We start from the raw sequence: 18,712 nt of genomic DNA on the forward strand, positions 1-18,712 counted from the left end.
TTCTATTGTATAATGCTGACTATTTGACCATTTTATTTAATACATATATCGCGTGTAGATATATTTATAACCGGAAGAAATATGTTTGATATTATTTAATTCTTTAAAACCTCTATTTATACTATTATAATAATAAAAAGCCCTACACTTACGTCACGCTTTAGGCTATATATTTTCCATAAATTAAAATAGGGGGGTAAATATTTTGGATAAAAACCTTAATGTGAGAAAGAGACCATCAGTTGATGCCAACATCAAGGAAGCAAAATTGCCAAGGATTGCCATGTCATGTCATTTTGACATTTGCTATCAATATATTAATAAAATGTTCATAATTTCATGCGAATAAACCCGCACAGGAACAGCTAGTATTAGAATAAAACCCTTACGATTCTAATAACATTTTATTTCGTTCATTCTTTTTTTAAAGTTTTCTTTAATGTTATTTTTTTAATTAGACAGACGAGTTTCTTATTGCAACACGGACGACATATTTTATTGTATTACTGTAACAGAAATTTAAGTGAATAAATAGGTTACAAGAGTCCCGAAAGTATACTAAAATAATTCGAGCCCTCGATAGTTCTGCGACGGCACGTGACCTCTAATCATACAAATTGAGACATGCTCACTTTAACGTTCAGACAAACAATTACATAGAGTACATAGCAGGATTATTGTAATTAAATATTAAAAATAAAATAAAAGATTAAAATAACAAAAACGAAAACAAATATGACATACAGTAATTAAAAAAAAGAGGTAACATAAATTTATATTTACATTTTAAAATGAGGAGTCTATTTTAATACTTTAATTTACAAAACCAGTAAATAAAGCGAAAATAACAATAAAAGGCAATAATAATTGAGTTTAGCGCTCGCTTTTAATACAACGTTGATTATGGTTTTAATTGAGGGAACGCGAATAACATATTTCTTCATTTTCACGAGCAAAGGTTTTACCTCCATCCCTGGGAGTACCGTCCGCAGACACAAACATGCTTATAAATAGAAAATTATCATATGCTAAATACAATATCTAGAACAAAACTTCAAAACCCTAGACTAGACTAGATTTTTGTGATCTTTTGGTCACCTACATTTTTCATACTTTCCTATACATTTTTGGATGGATAATATCAATTACTAATAAGCTATTATAAAACAGACGCTCACATCGTTCTAAATATGACGAGCATAAATTCAAGTTTCCAACGGGCGAAAATGATTGAAAAATTTTAGGTGACAAAATTTATTATAAATCTCATGTATGTATACGAGAATTGTGTGAGTTAAAGCTTCCAGAAAACTTTATTGGTCGATTAATGTTTATTAACAATTTGTTTAAAAAAGAACAGTAAACCAAAGCTTTATCCCAGAGTATAAAAGGATTTAAGACAATTTATTTGCAATCGTTACGTCGATTTTCGTCGGAAGGGCTCGTATGCTTCCGGCGGATCTGTGGAGTGGGGGGCGGCCACATCCGCCGGAAGCTGGTACCCCCGTTCTATGTAACGTAGCCTACTATTGTCTCATTTCGTTTTATACATGTGAAACATTATCTGCTTACTGTTTAAGTAATACATAAAAATTGTTTTTTTAAAAAAAAAAAAACAATTAAAAAGGTGAAAAAAAAATTAAATGATGCGATAGTTAACCATCTAAATGTTGAATTTAAAATAAAATAATAAATACATTAACGCCATTAAGTAAACGAAAAAAAGTTTTACTATATATTCCAAAACTAGTTCAATGTCAAACGATTAAAAACAAATTATCCACGTACACGCCAACTAATGATGTTCTTTCTTGTTTGATCGTAATGATCTCGAACTAAACTTCAATAACATTTTTCCAATTACTTTTTTGATTTAGAAAAAACTGGCGCTTGACCAGAATCCCACTCGCTGTTAGATGGTCAGGCACTATCGGCTTTAACTGCTGGCGCCCTAGACGAGGTTTCTAGAGTGTACCTTTTTTGTGTAATTCACAAACTTTTTGTGTCCCTTTCTGCCTAGCGACCAGGGCAGCGCGCCCAGCACTAATACCGACACGGGCGAATTGGTAAAAAGATGGTACGCGCTAGTTTAGTAAGTACCCTTGAAGGTTCCCATATCGTACTTGGACAGAAACAATTACACCGACAACTTGTAAAACAGCCGGCCGACAACGCATCTGTAAAGCCTCTGGTGTTGCGGATGTCCACGAGCGTCGTCTACGACACTTGTTTGCCCCTTCTTTTATAAAATAAACAAATAAACCAATATGTACATTTTATTTTAGTATTTTTTAGTTGATTCAAAATAACAATTGCACAAATGTACGAGGATGTATAAGAAATTTTGCATGCTCCGACTCTGAAATAAGACAGATAAAAAAAATAGCTAATACACTCTGTGTTTATGTTTATTAAACGAATCGCATTATTGTGACGAACTGAGTACCTTATGGTGCATTGCTTTTCGCTATTGGGAAACGTTGTCTGCGCCCATCCGTGGTTCCGCGTCTATCTACAAGACCCTAAAAAGGGTACATTGTGTTTTGATGGTGCTTGATGTGAGCTTACAGCGAACTCTTTATGAGAGTTGTCACATAGATTTTTTTAAAATAACAAACGGTTTATATATCTTTATGTATATATAGTAATATAGTTCGCCGAGGTTAATAGAAGTTTCCTTATTTATAATAGAGGTGTACCAGTTAACATTAAAGTTTAGTTTTAAGTTTGAACTAAGTTGTGGCATAAGCAATTATTCTCCTGTAACTACTTGTTCCCTCACTCCAGCATCCGTCATTTGTTTTAACGAGTGCTCAATTTAAAGTATTTTTGGCTTCAATAGTAACACATTTTAAGTATAAAAAATGAAATCCGCTTAAGCGTCTGCCTTAATTCATTCGCGGTATACTCCCGAAGGAACCACAGCGAGCGATAAAAGCGTCATGCATAATGTACGGCCGGCCAAAATCGAAAAATTAAACTCCCGCCATCTGCCGGCCGAGCCCGGATAATTACGAGAAGGGTTGCTCTTGTTTTGACATGTATCCGTCCTTTTGCAGGGTTATGATCTCTGCTAATTTTGCATATACATATCACGTATCATTACTCTACCCTCCCCATGGGCGTAGGAGCGCGGTGCATTGCAGGTGCCTACATTTGTATCACAAACAACTAATAATTGTAAATGTACTAAAAAGGAAACAATGAAGTAGGAAAAACTTATTTATTTATTACTTTAGTGAGATAATATAGAAACTTTACGTTTTTATAGGTTTCCACTACAACTATTAGTAGTAGTCACATTAGTGAGATTTCTATATTATCTTAGTAATTTATTGGATGACAAAATTATAACAATATATAGCGCTTCGGTAAATAAACTTAACCGGCTTACATTTTGCTCGTAGATGCATGAAGTGTGCATAGAGCGTCATGCGGTAACGACAAATACTCTGTCTGCCAACTAAGTTACTTGCGAACTTGTTTAGATATACTCGTATAATTTATACATGTACACGTAGATAACTGTTTATTAATTATAATTATAATTATTAACTAACATTATACAGAGGAAAGATTTGTATTTTTGTATGTATTTGATTCAAGCAAAAACTACTGGGCCGATTTTTTAGATATAAAAGTATATCGTACATGCACCACAATCAGTCAATAATTTGCTTTTCTACTTTTTTTATAATTTGATATTTTATAATAACTATAAATAGATATCAACTAAATAATTTCACAATAACTGTGTTAGCATAGAACTTAGTAATTTTGTATATCAGTTTAGTTATGTATTGTCGGCAGGTAGTTGGTGTCAGTAAGATTAATATAATTACGGGAATTCTATGTACGCGAGACCGACAAAGGCAGAAGTGTGACAGGTGACTTTACCTACCGCCACCGGTACTAACATACGCTAAAACTTGTTTGTTTCCTTTCACTATCGATTAGGGCATAATTAGGGATTGTGCCGATCGCGTCACGTCTCATCCATCAGGCTTTCGGAGTTAGAAGCGTGAAAAGGTAACAGACACGAGAAGTGAATGGACCAATTAAATAATTCACTTAATCGTGAAGCCGCCGGCGGCGACGTAAACATGCGTGTGAGGGGTGCGGGGTCGTCGGAGGAGGGCTTTCTGGAGGGGCGAGGGCGTGGCCGGTGACGTCACAAGCCTCCCGGCTCAGTCGGTCATCACCCGGCGCACGTAGCGGTCGCGGCGACGCGTCGCCTTTTCAACCCCAAAGTACGATAAAGTCGCCAAGATTTTCGACCGCCAGTATCACTCACCCTCCAAGGTGTTGAAGTTGGAGGACGACCCTTGGGGGTCATGTGCGATGTACTCGCCGGACAAGATGAAGTCCGGTGGTGGCCTGATGGCGCCGCCGGGTTGCTTCCCGGGCCGGTACAGCCCCACGTACCGCACCAGCGACCCCCGGCGCTGCGTCCCCAATCCATCCGTGAGTACCATTCAATAACATAATACTCATCTCCATCATGCACACAATCTCTCACCAGGTACAACGTGATCAAAACAAAAGTTTGTTTACAGGCTATAGGTTATTAATAACTTTTACTTTTCAGGAACGTGAAGGACATTTTTTTGTATCTTTTTATTTGATTGCTCTGCGATTTATATTTGTTTTTCGCTGGCAAAAGCTTTGCGAGTGACATGGAGCTCCATGGGGGGGTGTTGTTTTTCGGCGAATGAAGTATTTTGTGATGCAAAGTTTTTAGATTCACAAGAGTATAAGTAATAACTATCTTTCCTCTTTCCAAGTATAAAGACTTAAAGCAAATCTTAAAATAAAACTGTCATCACTGAAAATTTGGTATTAAATTGAGTCTATTTACGGCGACGTCTAAGTCTGTAACAATCCCGTCGGTAACCTCGCTCTACTGAGATAGAACTTATTTTAGGGGATTTGTATTTAAAATGTAAACATTTAATTTAATTACAAATTTAAAAAACAGCAAATAACAATTATTGTTATTTGTTATAACAATAACTGTTTTGTTTTATTTTATTTTAAATTTGGTTTTTCTATATAGAAAATTATCAGGTACCGTAAAACAATATAAAAGCATTCGGATTGTTTTATACCTAAGCTTAAAGTGAAACGTAAAGTACAGCGCTCAAATGCGTTACGCCGACGGCTACGGCGTAGCAGCGTAGCACTCGTGCTATGAAAATAATGTCTTTATTTTATAAAAATGACTCATTGAATGAAATCACAAACAATATTCTTTTATTATATGTCCATTTATTTATAATAATAAAAAGTTGTACTACATTTTATAAAATTTATAAAGGTTAAAAGTATTTTATAAATATTTAAGCAAATTCAAACATGTTTTACAAAGGGTCAGTGTCAATAATTTTTGTAAAACAACGAAATAAAAGCATAACGTTTATAGTAAAAAAATAACTGAAATTGGAATAATTTGCAAAAAAAAACATAAATATGAAGAATAGTTTTCAAAAATCATTTTTACATTTTCCAATTCGGTTTTCGAAATGAATCTTGTGTTTTTGAAAATTCTAAAAACTATGCATCCATTTTTAATTTGATGAACTTCTTTCAGGTTTCTCCGAACATGTTTTAATTAATTATTTTTATTTTGTTTCAGCATAAATTTTGCAACATAATTTAAGTATAGTATATTCGACATAAAAAACTTCAAAAACATTATTTTAAACTAATTTAGGGTTTAGTCAAGTTAGGGTAATTGTACTAGAAGATTAACAATAAATGAAATCTCTTACTTTATGTATTTGCTTTATTCTTATTGGTCGTAGTCTCTCTTCTTGTCCATCTCTCGTAAGGGTGTTCACTCTATGCGGTTCTCAGTTATGCGGTAGGCATTATGCATAGTGATGTCGAGCGCGGTGCGGAGCTTATTTGCTCTGTCCAAATATCTATACCGTAACAAAATATTAAGATATTTTTAATATGATCAAGACCCGTCTCTGATTTTACCCGCTGAACTATTTCCGAATTCGTGAGCTGACATAGGCCATGGTCACGGCTAGTTTAAAAATCACTCGTTTAATATTAGACTCGCCAATCCTAAAGTGAAGTATAGAGAAAACTGGGATATCAAGCGATATTTGTACCGTTGTTTTGCCATTGGAACTTACGGTTATACAATACCTTTTATATAGAGAAATTGTCACCGCATAATTATGAATAGACGTCAAATTGAATCTAAAAATCCTTAATTTTGGTAGTCGAATATTAAAAGAACGTTTAAACAGGTTACAGCGTTTTAAATGATAAGGCTACACTTTATCACCAAATTCCGCTAACATTTAGACGTCTGGCTGATTGTAAACGGCAATGACGATTCGACGTGTTAAAGCTTTCTTCCTCAGCAATCGGCCTTGAATATACTAAATACGCGTATAATTATGCAAAATACTTCTCCTAATGGTTAGATTCTTCATTTGTCGTTTCTCTATGTTCGTTTTGATTATTCCTTTCATACAATATAACTTAAACCATTACTTATATTTAATACGGGAAAATTACTGTCGCATAAAATCGTTGTCATTTTATACTCAACTTGCTAAAGGCTCTTATGACGTAATAGGTTCTAAACTTGACGATTTCACATATTTTTTTTATTATAATAGGTTTATTCTAAATGCTTTTGTTATATCTTAAATTCAACCAGCCGTACCTTAAACACGTTAATGGTGCTCAGTTCTAACTGACAATTTTAACTGAAGTTTTGTACTGTTCCATTGATAGTTCAACTTACAGGTAATGTGTTTGCTACATTTTACGATTAATCTAATTGGAGGAAATAATTCATTACTGACATAAAATACTTGGGTTAATTATCTAAAAGAATACAGAATAAATCAATAACCTGGTTATTGATTTAGCAACGTTAAAAATAAAATGGAAAGTTGAAAAATTTAAAACTGTACAGAAGTGAAATAACATCAAGTATTTCTGTTACACGGAAAACAACTGAACAAATGTAATTATATTTTAATTGTAGAAAGAAGATATTCGTAGTAAAGTTTATCGTTGCAAATAATAGGTTAAAGTTACAAATGGCGCGGTGTCGTTAATATTTAAATGAATAATTGGTTCTAAATACAGATATTTAGGCTGCAGGTATAGTGGAACATGTGATAACGTCCCACCGGATACAACCCGTGCTGTATCGATTGAAAGTATGCATTAGCGTTCACTTAAACGGAACTGCCCTGTTTGTATCTACGATTTATTCAGCGCCCGCTACCATTATGGTGCTACCTTTACTTTGATTTATTCACAAGCTTATTTGCTTCAAAGTCCAACTGATCTATTTCATTTGTTAAAGTTGTATAGGTTTTGCAATCTTAACAATACCAATTAAATAACTTATATGTCAAACAGTATGGAATTTCAAAGGTACAATGCGAGTTTCCTCAGTACATTGAAAATACGAGCAAATAAAAGTTACAAAAATACTTAACAAATTAATACTGTGTATTAGTAACGGATAGCTATTAATAAGGAACAGAGTTTTAGTTTGGAACGTGTAGTACGTTTTTTTTCAAAATAGTATTTCCCAACTTTAGCCTTTTTATAGAAAAATAGAACGAAGATTAAACTCCTTCCGGAGTATGTAAAACAACTTTGTGAAATTTCATCGAGATACATCGCAGCAAACATCCATCCATCCACAAAACTTTCGCATCTATAATATTAGTATGATTCTGTATACACGCATATTTTTGACCGACTTCCCAAAAGAAGGAGGTACTCGATACGTCTGTGTGTTTTTTTTTATGTGTGTTACGGCATAACTCCGCCGCTAGTGGACCGATTTTGATAATTCTTTATTTATCCGAAAGGTAATGCTTGCAGGTGGGTCCCATTTTTTTATTTATTTTTGGAGTCAAAGACTACGACGTAAGCTAATAGTTTGGCTCAAACGCGCGACGAAATTTAGGGAAATTTTTGCTTTCTTTGCTTACGTAGCCTAAACTATAAGACTTACATAAAAATGATTTGTGGAAGAATTGTAGCCCTTTAAATGTGCTAAATAAAAGTCCGTAATAGCATATATCTATCTATTAAGGTTGTCGCACAATAACCACTTTTTTCATTAAAATATCGCTCGAAATCTATACCCCACTTTCAAAGCTTTTACTCGTGTTTGGTATGAATCCTTATCCAAATAAATGTGTCCATCATCAAGAGAATTTAAAGTAGATTATAAATGCCATTGGAACTATATAGTTACGATCAATAGTTTAGGAGATATCATAAAAAGCAAATTACGAGTCGCAGAAAAAAATACCAACTTGTAACAAAGTTTTCTTTCTTGGCTTACGTAGCCTAAAATATAAGACCTACATAAAAATGATTTATGAAAGAATTGTAGCTCATTTAATTAGACAAATAAAAGTCCGCGATAGCATATATCTATCTCTTAAGGTTGTCGCACAATAACCGTTTGTTTCGCGCAAATAGTCAAATAAACGCAATCGACTTCATTTAAAACGCTTTTATTCTTATTTGGTATGTATCCTTATCCAAATAAATATGTTTTCACGATAGAGTATTAAATGTAGATCATAATTGCCTTTTGCAGTATGTAATTCTGACCAAGATTTTAGGAGTTTTCAAAATATTAAAACTCACGTGCAACAGCGGCGCGCGGCTCGACAGAATTATGAGTGAATGGTCGCAACGATGTATTAGTTCTTTACTTAATTTCTTAGACAACTCATACTTTGAAAGCTAGGGATTATCGTACTGCGATGTTTAGATTCACTAAAAATCGAGAAATAAATAAACTTTTTAATAAAAAAAACAAAACCGACTTCCAAACAAAATAGACTAAAAACAAAATATTCTCAAAAAAAACAGTACACTAAAAAGTAACGAAATAATTCCTTGAAAATAGTAAACCTACCTTATTGTAACTGTTATGTCTATATTGTACAATTATTATTATTTTGAAGTCGGTGTCAGTCAATGTAGATTCATTACTTAAACGTTACTATACTTTCAATTGTCAATTGTTATCGTACAAATGTAGAAAGCCTTACGTATAAATATCACTGCATACTTAGGCTGACACCGACATCAAAGTAATAATAATTGTACAATATAGACATAACAGTTACAATAAGGTAGGTTTACTATTTTCAAGGAATTATTTCGTTACTTTTTAGTGTACTGTTTCTTTTTGTATCCATTTTTAATAGGATAGCCAAAATTATTATCTATTATTTTAACAAAACATTGACTATTAATATTTTTACTTTGTATTTGTAACTGTTGTAAAAAGTTAACAAAACTCGCTCTAAAGTAATTTATCTAATTTAAAAACAACATTTTTGGCCTGAAATTATAAAAAAATGAAATGCGAAAATCCAACCATAACCCTCTTATTTTTTCAACATAAATGAAATAAGCAATGTAATTATCCAGAATTAAAGAGAAATTAACACGTGCGAATCGTCCGCTAAGCAAATAAAACAACATATCTACCTAACTCGCCAACCGAACTATAACCTTCTATATAGCAACAAATCTCCTGTGTAGGCGCTCAGTTTTATTGCATTTCTCAGTACGACCTTCTCGTTTTGGCGCGTTTTGTAATTGCTAGTGGGGAGAGAGACAGGTAGAGTCAGCCGGTGCTATCTTATTTTATTCATGGAGGCGCGAAGCTCTGCGTGGCGAGAGAGCCTTATACGGTATATCTTGCGAAAAGCAAGGACGGCGAGACCTCCCATGGCCGACTGCAAACAAAACACGCCGCAAGGGTGAGCGGGTGAGCGGCCACCGACGATTGTTATTCGACTTATATAGTAACCTCTGCCTTCATAAAAGGAAGAATGATAATAATAATAAAAAGGAAAATGCATCTATTGAAACCTTTGATAATATGTAAACAAGAAAGGGACGGCCTGCCAGTTTCCGAATGAAATGCCGGCGTAGAAATATTAAAACGTTTGCTGTGTGATTGAAATATTTTTGCATGCTTGATTTTTTTCGTTTCTCTAATGTTCTATAAAGTCGTAAAATATTTAATAATGATTTACAACTATTAATTAAACATAAAATTGTTGTAAAAGAATTAAAGTTGTACTGAAATACTTACGTTATAAATATGAATAAACACTTACTACTTATAAATAAAAAATATCAACATTTAAAAATTTAACAAGAGTTTTTATTAGAAACATGTATGATATTAAAAAAAATATTACTAGGTACTCTACTCTACTGAAGTTGCAACATAATAAACCTTTGGTTTTCAACGTACTTACGTAGTTTAATTATCTATAGTTAATCATATAATTGTAATTGATAAACGATTTTTTGAACTTTTGTCTTCTTCGTAAATACTTACTGTTTGCGAAGTTCATATTTTTTTTAAATATAGGACTAATACGAAATCGAAGTTATTAATAAAAAAAATGTAAAAAGGTACATATTTGTAAAACGAAATAAATTTCAGGAGCTTGACAATAACCAGACATGTATTTTATTTATGTTTTATTGCCGAGAATCGTCGTCGTCTCCGGAGAGAGGATTACAGAATGCACTCTCATGATTTTTCATTCTAAATTCACTAAGACTTTTAAAAAATAAAATCTCGGTAAAGGTAAATCTTTATAAATTATGCAATAAAGTTAAAGAGTGGTTAATATGAATGTCAATTACAAAACTGTATTTTTTTAAGTTACGATTTCCAAATTATTATTTTAATGAATAGAAATAGGGTTTATTGCGCGTTCATTTAACATTTTATTAGAGCCCTGTCTCCTTAACAAGGTGAATCTGTATTTCAGAAGCCAAAAATTGTAACCGTAAATTTTATTTCCGAATTTGTAAATAAGTGTATTACAAATTCGGAAATTTGTAATACACTTATTTACCAATTGTTTACCATTTAAAAGTTTACAACTTTCAATATATCGCACATTAAACTTCGACAAAAGGTGGAATTATAAGATCAAAATCACGCAAATAAATCTCTACTTTAAAAATATAAAATGACAATTGAAAAATGAAGTCAATAAAATTGAGTTCCAGTGATTTTATCCCCGATTAAAGAGCGGCCAATGTTTTCACATCGAAGCGCTGTACAATACGGATTTTCTCAGTTATTACTCCACGAAAAACTATAGTTATATTTTGTATTTAAAAACTTCCATTCGTTTTAAAGTAATAAAGAATCCGATAAATTTTAAAAACAAAATATTTTTTTTTATATTTCACTATCATCCAAACTAAGTTATATAGATAGATCAATACATTTAGGGAGTAAACATTATTTTGATTAGAAGATTTGACTCAAATGGTGCATTAAATAAAATAGTTAAAAACTAAATTGAGTTTAAAGTTTTTACAATTTTGATTCGTATATAAATTCTTTCATCATAACTGAAGTTACATCATCACTGAATAATATAGGTTATATTTATAACTAGCTTGTGCTCCCGACTTTATTAACGTGAAATTAAAAAATATAGCTCATTTTACTCATAGATAAAGTACCTTTTTATTGGTGAAACAAACTTATAAATCATCCCAATAATATTTGAGTTATTTCAATCCATAAAAAAAACAAAAGTACAAATATTTTCTCTTTAAAAGATCAGTTGTTTTTTTTTTCATATTAGCGCGGATGATGTCACAAGCTGAATCTAGTCATAAACAAGTGAATAACAAAGTAACAAAAATATTTTCGGACATAAAGCATATTTTAAAGTATGTTACGTTGATAATATTATCCTGACATCAGATATTTCTTTCCGTTAACTTTGTTTACGTTAGTAGAAGCTGGTACTCGCTTTTGTACAATTCTTTTATCTTATGAATGCTTTAAAATTCCATATGACAGTTGGAAGGCGACGGTCAGTTTGAAGACGAATATAAAATATCAAATGTAAAGCATATTAACTTTAACATAGCACGAGGTAACACATTTAAGATATTGCTTTTTATAAAATATCACTTCTATGTTTTTAAAAGAATTCTATATTTTCTACTCCGTTATGATTAATTATTTCTAAATCCATACTAATATTACAAAGAATAATGATTTTTTTAGGTTTAAGGCAAACAAACGACTCGAATCAATACGTACTAAATGTGGTACGAGGTAGACTTGATTCTTTTTCAAATGGACATCGTAACGACATTAATTTCGTATTTTATGAAGTTTCTAACTGTAGTTAACGACTTTAAAGTTGTTTATTTTATTTCTTAATTCTGTTATGACAAAAAAAAAAACAAATCTATTCAACAGATAACATACATTTTATCAGAATAAACAAATATATTAATACTACCTATATGTTTTTACAGACTGTAATCTATCTCTGTTGATAATGTACCCGGACGCAATAAATCTTCTAAATACAAACTTTCTAACTTATAATATTAGTAAGATGACATTGAGTATATAATAAGTTACGTGAGCGACGGAACTCGATTGAAGCACATTTGCTTATTTTCGTTGCCGGTGTGCGGCTCAAACGCGACACAATACGGCGGTGCACTGAATATTTAACTTGCAGTTAGCGACACATTCCGAGTTAACTCGTGGTGCAGTTAAGTCATAATTGAGTGTGTACCGCTAACCGAATAGTTTGTCGGCCGCAAACTCCACTTCTGCAACTTTTTCCTATATAAAGTCTTTGCTTGTGAATCGGCTTATAGTCTATTTAATACATTTTTAACAATCTTTTACGGAAGTCCTAAAAATGTATAAATTGTATGAATGTGGGTTTGATTACGAATGTAGTGTATTAGGTACGAAATTTGATTAAAATGTACTACAGGGTTGTACAGGTTCTGCTAACACTTTGTAGGGTAAAACGCTGTGTTGTCTTGCCTTTTGCATGCTCATATAGTGAAATCGGATAAATTCGTACTGTTTGACCGATTTCCTAAATGAAGCAGGTACTCAATGCGTCTTTACATTATTTTATTAGCGAAGACTATAGATATGCAACCAGTTATATTATTATACCTGTCGATAAATTCGTAGCGGAATATCTTCAGGCTTATTGTTGTGTCTGGTTCAAATCCTAGATAACGATGCGTATCTAAGATCACAGGCCAACACAGGTCAGCGAGTATTCGAAATCATCGTAAATAAATAATGCCATCGTAACCGACGATATACTCCTAAATGCAATTCAATAGTTTCAATAAATGAACTGTCGGGTGAATTTATTCATTACATTACATTTCGTAATAATAGTTTCATTTATTTTAAACCATAAATTAAAATATATATTTGAAATTACAAAGCTATAGTTTTAATTTTATTTGTTGAATGTGTAGTTATCTTGTCGATATGTATGTACATATATACATACGTTTTAAATAAATACCACAAAAATTAACAAGATTTTATTTGATGTCTGGCCTTTTTACAATGTCTCAATTACGTTAGTACAATAGTACGTTACTAACAGTATAAAGACAACATCAGTAAACGGCTTTTCATTTATTGGTCCTGGTAAACATCTTTCGCTTCTCTACCTTTGTCCTTAGAGAGGTACATTATGTAGTGCTGTTCTATACATGTCTATCATACCAGGATTTACCCTCTTCTTACGAATATCCTCTTTTACACATTCATTATTTAGATTTTTAGTATTTCTGGAAACTTAAACAAACTCAGGAGATTTAGCTAGCTTATAGTTTAGCGATAGGAACTAGTTCGTTCTTATTAGTGATTCCCACTGCGACAGCTTACTCGATTGGCTTTCATCTACCGCCACGGACTCAATTAAGCTGCTTTTCTACTTGTGACGGATTAAACCGATTCCAAAACCTTTGCTTCAGCACAATCTCATTATTCTTCGACGGATTACGCTTGAAGTATTAAATGGGGTATGTTTAATTGTAATTTGACAGATAAAGAACCTTTTTTCGTTCTTTCTTATTAGATGTTAGAGTAAAATAACGAGATATCGCAGGCAAACTTCGTTAGCGCAATTTTTTTGTAAATCATCTATCCCATTCCCGCAGTCATTTACCTTCTAACAGCTACATATCTTTCAGTCAAAGTCCTATTAAAAATCGAACCACCCACTACGCCATTTTGGGAGCACGGAATTTTAACAAGAAGCCTATAATATGCCTATCCATGTCAGCTACCTTCCAGTGAAAGTCCCGTCAAAATCGGCCCAGCCGTTTCTGTGGTTATCCGGAACAAACGCGGCTTGCTGACAGACAAAACATTTTTAAATGCGATTTTAGTTATCAGCAACGCAAATATCGACCAGAAATCTAGAAATTTTCTGTGGATATTATGAACAGACACTCCAGTATTATTATAAGTATAGCTGAGACGAACGCGCAAATTATCTGATGTTAAGTTTATTAACGATATCCTTAGACAAATTCCAGTTACGTTGCAGATTTTACAGACAGTCGGAGAGACAGGGTAAAATAAAGCTGAACATTTAGTATTGTTTTATAATAAACTAGCTGTTCCCCTGTGGCTTCATCCGCATGAAATTTTCATTACATTGTTTACATTTATCAAATTATCAATAGCAAATATCAAAGTGACATGACATGATAAACCTTGGCAATCTTTCTTCCTTGATGTTGGCAGCAACTTATGGTCTCTTTCCCACATTAGGGCTTTTATCCAAAACATTTACCCCTAAGTTTAATGGCGTGAAAATATATAGCCTAAAGCGTGACGTAAGTATAGGGCTTTTTATAAAAAATATAATTATTTAAAAATATGCTGTAATTGCTGACATCTTAGGCAACAATGAAGTTTGTGTTTACGCTTTATTATAATATATATATTATATAGTATAGATGTTTCTTCATTGACATTAATGGAGTGAAAACATATTTTTGTAAAGTTATTTCGGACGTGGAAACTCACATTGATAAATCTCTATGTATTCTTATACAGAAGCAGCGACAAGCCTCAATTAGAACACAAGCACAAGCATTGTTTATTTATAGGTTTTGGTTTGAACTTGACATATAAATCCAACACTGCACTGAATATGGAATGAAGCCGTTTAGAATTCTGCACATCTCACTATCTAAATGTTAAATTGTTTTATATCGAATGAAGATTGATCGTACATGTTTTAATTCACACTTTTCTACTTCTTTGGGATTCCCCTGAATAAGATAGATTAGTACCTACTTAATTTTAATCAACAGTATATTATCTTTCTAAGATACCTTTGCCTACAAATTCGTTGCCGCGGATTACAAAAAATACTTCTTGTAAGCGTTTAACAATTTACTATAAAGTTCTATTTAATTAACTCAATAAAATTAAAAGTGTATTTCAAATTAACGTCTTTGACATGTAATAAATTATTCAGTTATATTCCATTATATTGTATTGTATTCGCGTGTACAATGGCTTTTCTTGTGTAATGTTAACGGCGACGTAACAACTTTTCTCTAGGAACGGAGTTACCAAAACCTGTTAAGCTGTAAGACGTTGGCATTTTAATAACTGAGAGAACGGCGGCGGCGCTTCGTAAACTTGAAATTAACTTGGTGCCCACGGGAGAGATATGCACTCCGCCATGAATAACCCGCCGCGTTCACTTCTCTTACCGACTTTAATAACGTTTTAATATAACAATGAGTTTAAATATAATTAATAGAATTACAGAATTCAAGTATCTCGATTATGAATTTTAATGATATTGTTTTAAAATATTTGTATTTTTGTATGTATATATGAATAAAAAATTAATGGGCAGATTTAAAATAAATCTCTCACCATTAAAGAGCTATACTATCACTGAGTAAAATCGCCATTGTTTACATTTTTCTAATTTCGCGTGGACGAAGTCGCAAGCAACAGCTCATATTTAACATGAGAAAAAAGTAAATAAACGTATTTTAATTTAAGATAAGCGGTAATGGTTCGATGTAGCTTGAGTTCGGCATTTCGTTAATGGCAATGAAAAGCAGATATAAAAGATTACTTGAATATTATTAGATTATCTTACTGTACAATTAAATCTTACAAAAATCAAGATGAAGCTATACAAAATTCGTTTACAACGAATATTGTTAAAGTATCGGAAGAATATGTATAAAGGAAATAAAATACAGTTGCGAGATAAGGAATAATTCAACGGTTGCTGGAATCACGCCGAGGCTGATCGGATGCATATTATCATATCTACATTTTAGGGGTGAATTTATGCGTGTTATCATTTTTACGAGAGGCCCGCGGTGAACAGTCGTAACTTGACAGCTCGTTGGCGCGGGGTCGAGGGGCGATTGGATTTCTTTATGCTCTACAACTTTAAATGCTTTGGATCAAACTTATTCTTTATACCATTATAAAAATATTATAATACTTAAAACCCTTTGCAATTGCTATATTAAGTGTTATAAGAGAACAAAGCACTGTAAATTAGACTGTTAAAACCGTTTGTATAAACTTAGGTATATTATAAACTAGAATGTAGGGTATAGATAATTTGTCTTTTATCTGTCAGTACACATCATAGTATTAGCGGAATAACTCTAATTTTTTTCCTTAACCATTTCTTAGTTCCACAGTCGACTTGCAGGAATCGAACCAACGACCACAATATCGGTAGACCGTAGCCTTAACAATCAGGCCAATGATCCTTGAATTATAAATGTGTGTAGGATTTCAAACAAATAACGTAAACGATGACACTCAGGGCCGGCCCGCTGTTGTCGGAAAATTCGAGTTATTTTTCCTCGCGCTCTAAACTGTCTGTCAAATGTTTTTATTGTTACTGGCAGATTATATTTAGGATTTAAAAGTATTGACGCATATTGGAATTATCAATTTATATTTACTTAAGTACGTTAATAAATCATTTATTGTACAGTTTGTTGATCATTCTTTGTTCTTTCATCGTGATCAACAGTCGCGAGTCACCTGTTTGACAAGATATTTGAGAGAAACGTTGCTGTGATTTCCAAGATGGCGGAGTAAATCTATACAGTTGACACTTAGTAAATTCGTAGAACGAATAGACGATTCGCTACGACGTTTCAATGCTGTTCATTGATTCGATTCGGTACGGATCACGCGATAAGCTATACTTTCGATAGTATACAAAACTAGTGTCGAAAAATTATATTTCATTGTGTACAAAGAGCCTTAATAGATTTGCCATTAGCAACTAAAGGCCTTATTCGTATCGATTACAAGATTGTGTAAAATCAGCGCAGTTACTTCAGCTTGTCATAGACTATGGTTTACACCCCCAAAGCGTGTGCAAATTCTCACGCCACCCCACCGGGCCTTATTACATAGATTTTTTAATTGATAGGTAATATATATTCTCCATTATTTATATTTTCTTTTAATATTTCTTTGTCAATTTATCATAAGTGCACTTATAAATCAAATTTAATACCTATAAAGTATAGTCTCAAATGATAGTTTTCTATTTATGTCATTAAAAATAAAATAAAGGGTTCCAGCAATATTTGTATACTTATAAAAAATCTTTTCCAATTATTGTACAGCGAATATAAAGTACACTTTTTACTGCTATACTACGTTGTACTGAAATATACCTGGATATTCATATATAAAGTAATTTAAAAACGGTATTTTTGAAAACCGATGTTGGTACCACTAAATCAGTATGGTGGGTAAAAAATATTTTTTTTTGTTTATTAATAACTAAGGGATTTTTACATTGTCAGCAAAGCCACTGTTGGCTAGTATTTTTTTATAGTATCATGAAAAATTGATAGAGGTGAAATGAAATATACTCTTTATTTAATTGTCATAGTGGAGAGTTATGATTATAAACAAGCGGTGGCAGTAATTAGCAACACGTGTGGCGCAGTGGTCACCACTCGGCTATGATTTGGGGACAGTAACGTTTCCGGTCCCTGGCACGCGATTTCTCTACACAATACAGAGGTCGCAAACATTTGGTGTAAATGAAAAAATTTTGATTATTAACTTTAAAATTAAATGCATAATATCACTGTTTTTTACTAAATACAAAAAAACGTAGTTAATTTTTAATATTTTAACATGTTAAAGTAAGCAACAGAACCCACGTTAACTTCTAAACAATTGTATTATTATAATGTTTCTATTTCTAACAATGTCACTCATATTATTTTTGTTATAAAAAAATCCGATATAGAGCGGGTAAACTTCAAACGACAATATGTCAATAAAGCCAATAAAGTCGTCGGAACTTTCTTAAGTAGTAAGTGAACACAATTTATCGATTTGAGGCGGCCTTTGCTACCCCATACGTCAGTTTACAGCCGATATTGATAGTCGGTGACAGGAGCCTCGCTGTCGTCCCCTATGCCAGTTTTTACACACCTTATTTTCCTGTTGTTCAACAAACAAGCAAACGATATACGACTTTATTCCAACGCAATAAGGGTGTAGACTCTTTTTACACACGCGGCCCTTTAGTAGAGTGCAAACAAAACTTACTCGCATCTAAGAAAATATTTTCTTTGAAAAAGCGTGCGGAGGTTTTCCCCAGTTAGAGGCTTAGGTGGATTTTCTTTTTTCTTGCTCAAATGCGGCCTTTTCATAACTGTCGGGGATCGATTCGGTCAAAGATTTGGTTTCTAAATCCAGTTTTATCCAGTTCAATGCCGTTCATTGACAGTGATAGTATTAGGCTCTGTCTCGCGAATCTTTATTTAGACTTTGTCTATTTACTTATAATATAGTCCTAATACTTCTTAGATTTAGTAT

At 32.7% G+C, this 18,712-nt stretch overlaps 1 protein-coding gene across 1 annotated transcript in view; it reads left to right on the top strand.

Annotated features, from left to right (window-relative positions):
- The first annotated feature begins 4,359 nt into the window (after positions 1-4,359).
- Positions 4,360-18,712, top strand: part of LOC106110234 (inhibitory POU protein) — a 32,873-nt gene continuing 18,520 nt past the window's right edge. The window contains exon 1 of the mRNA XM_013291976.1: positions 4,360-4,464. Coding sequence (XP_013147430.1) covers positions 4,360-4,464 — 105 coding nt within the window. The remainder of the gene's footprint in view (positions 4,465-18,712) is intronic.

Source organism: Papilio polytes, unplaced genomic scaffold, assembly GCF_000836215.1.
Source record: "Papilio polytes unplaced genomic scaffold, Ppol_1.0 DF820711.1, whole genome shotgun sequence".
NCBI lineage: Eukaryota > Metazoa > Arthropoda > Insecta > Lepidoptera > Papilionidae > Papilio > Papilio polytes.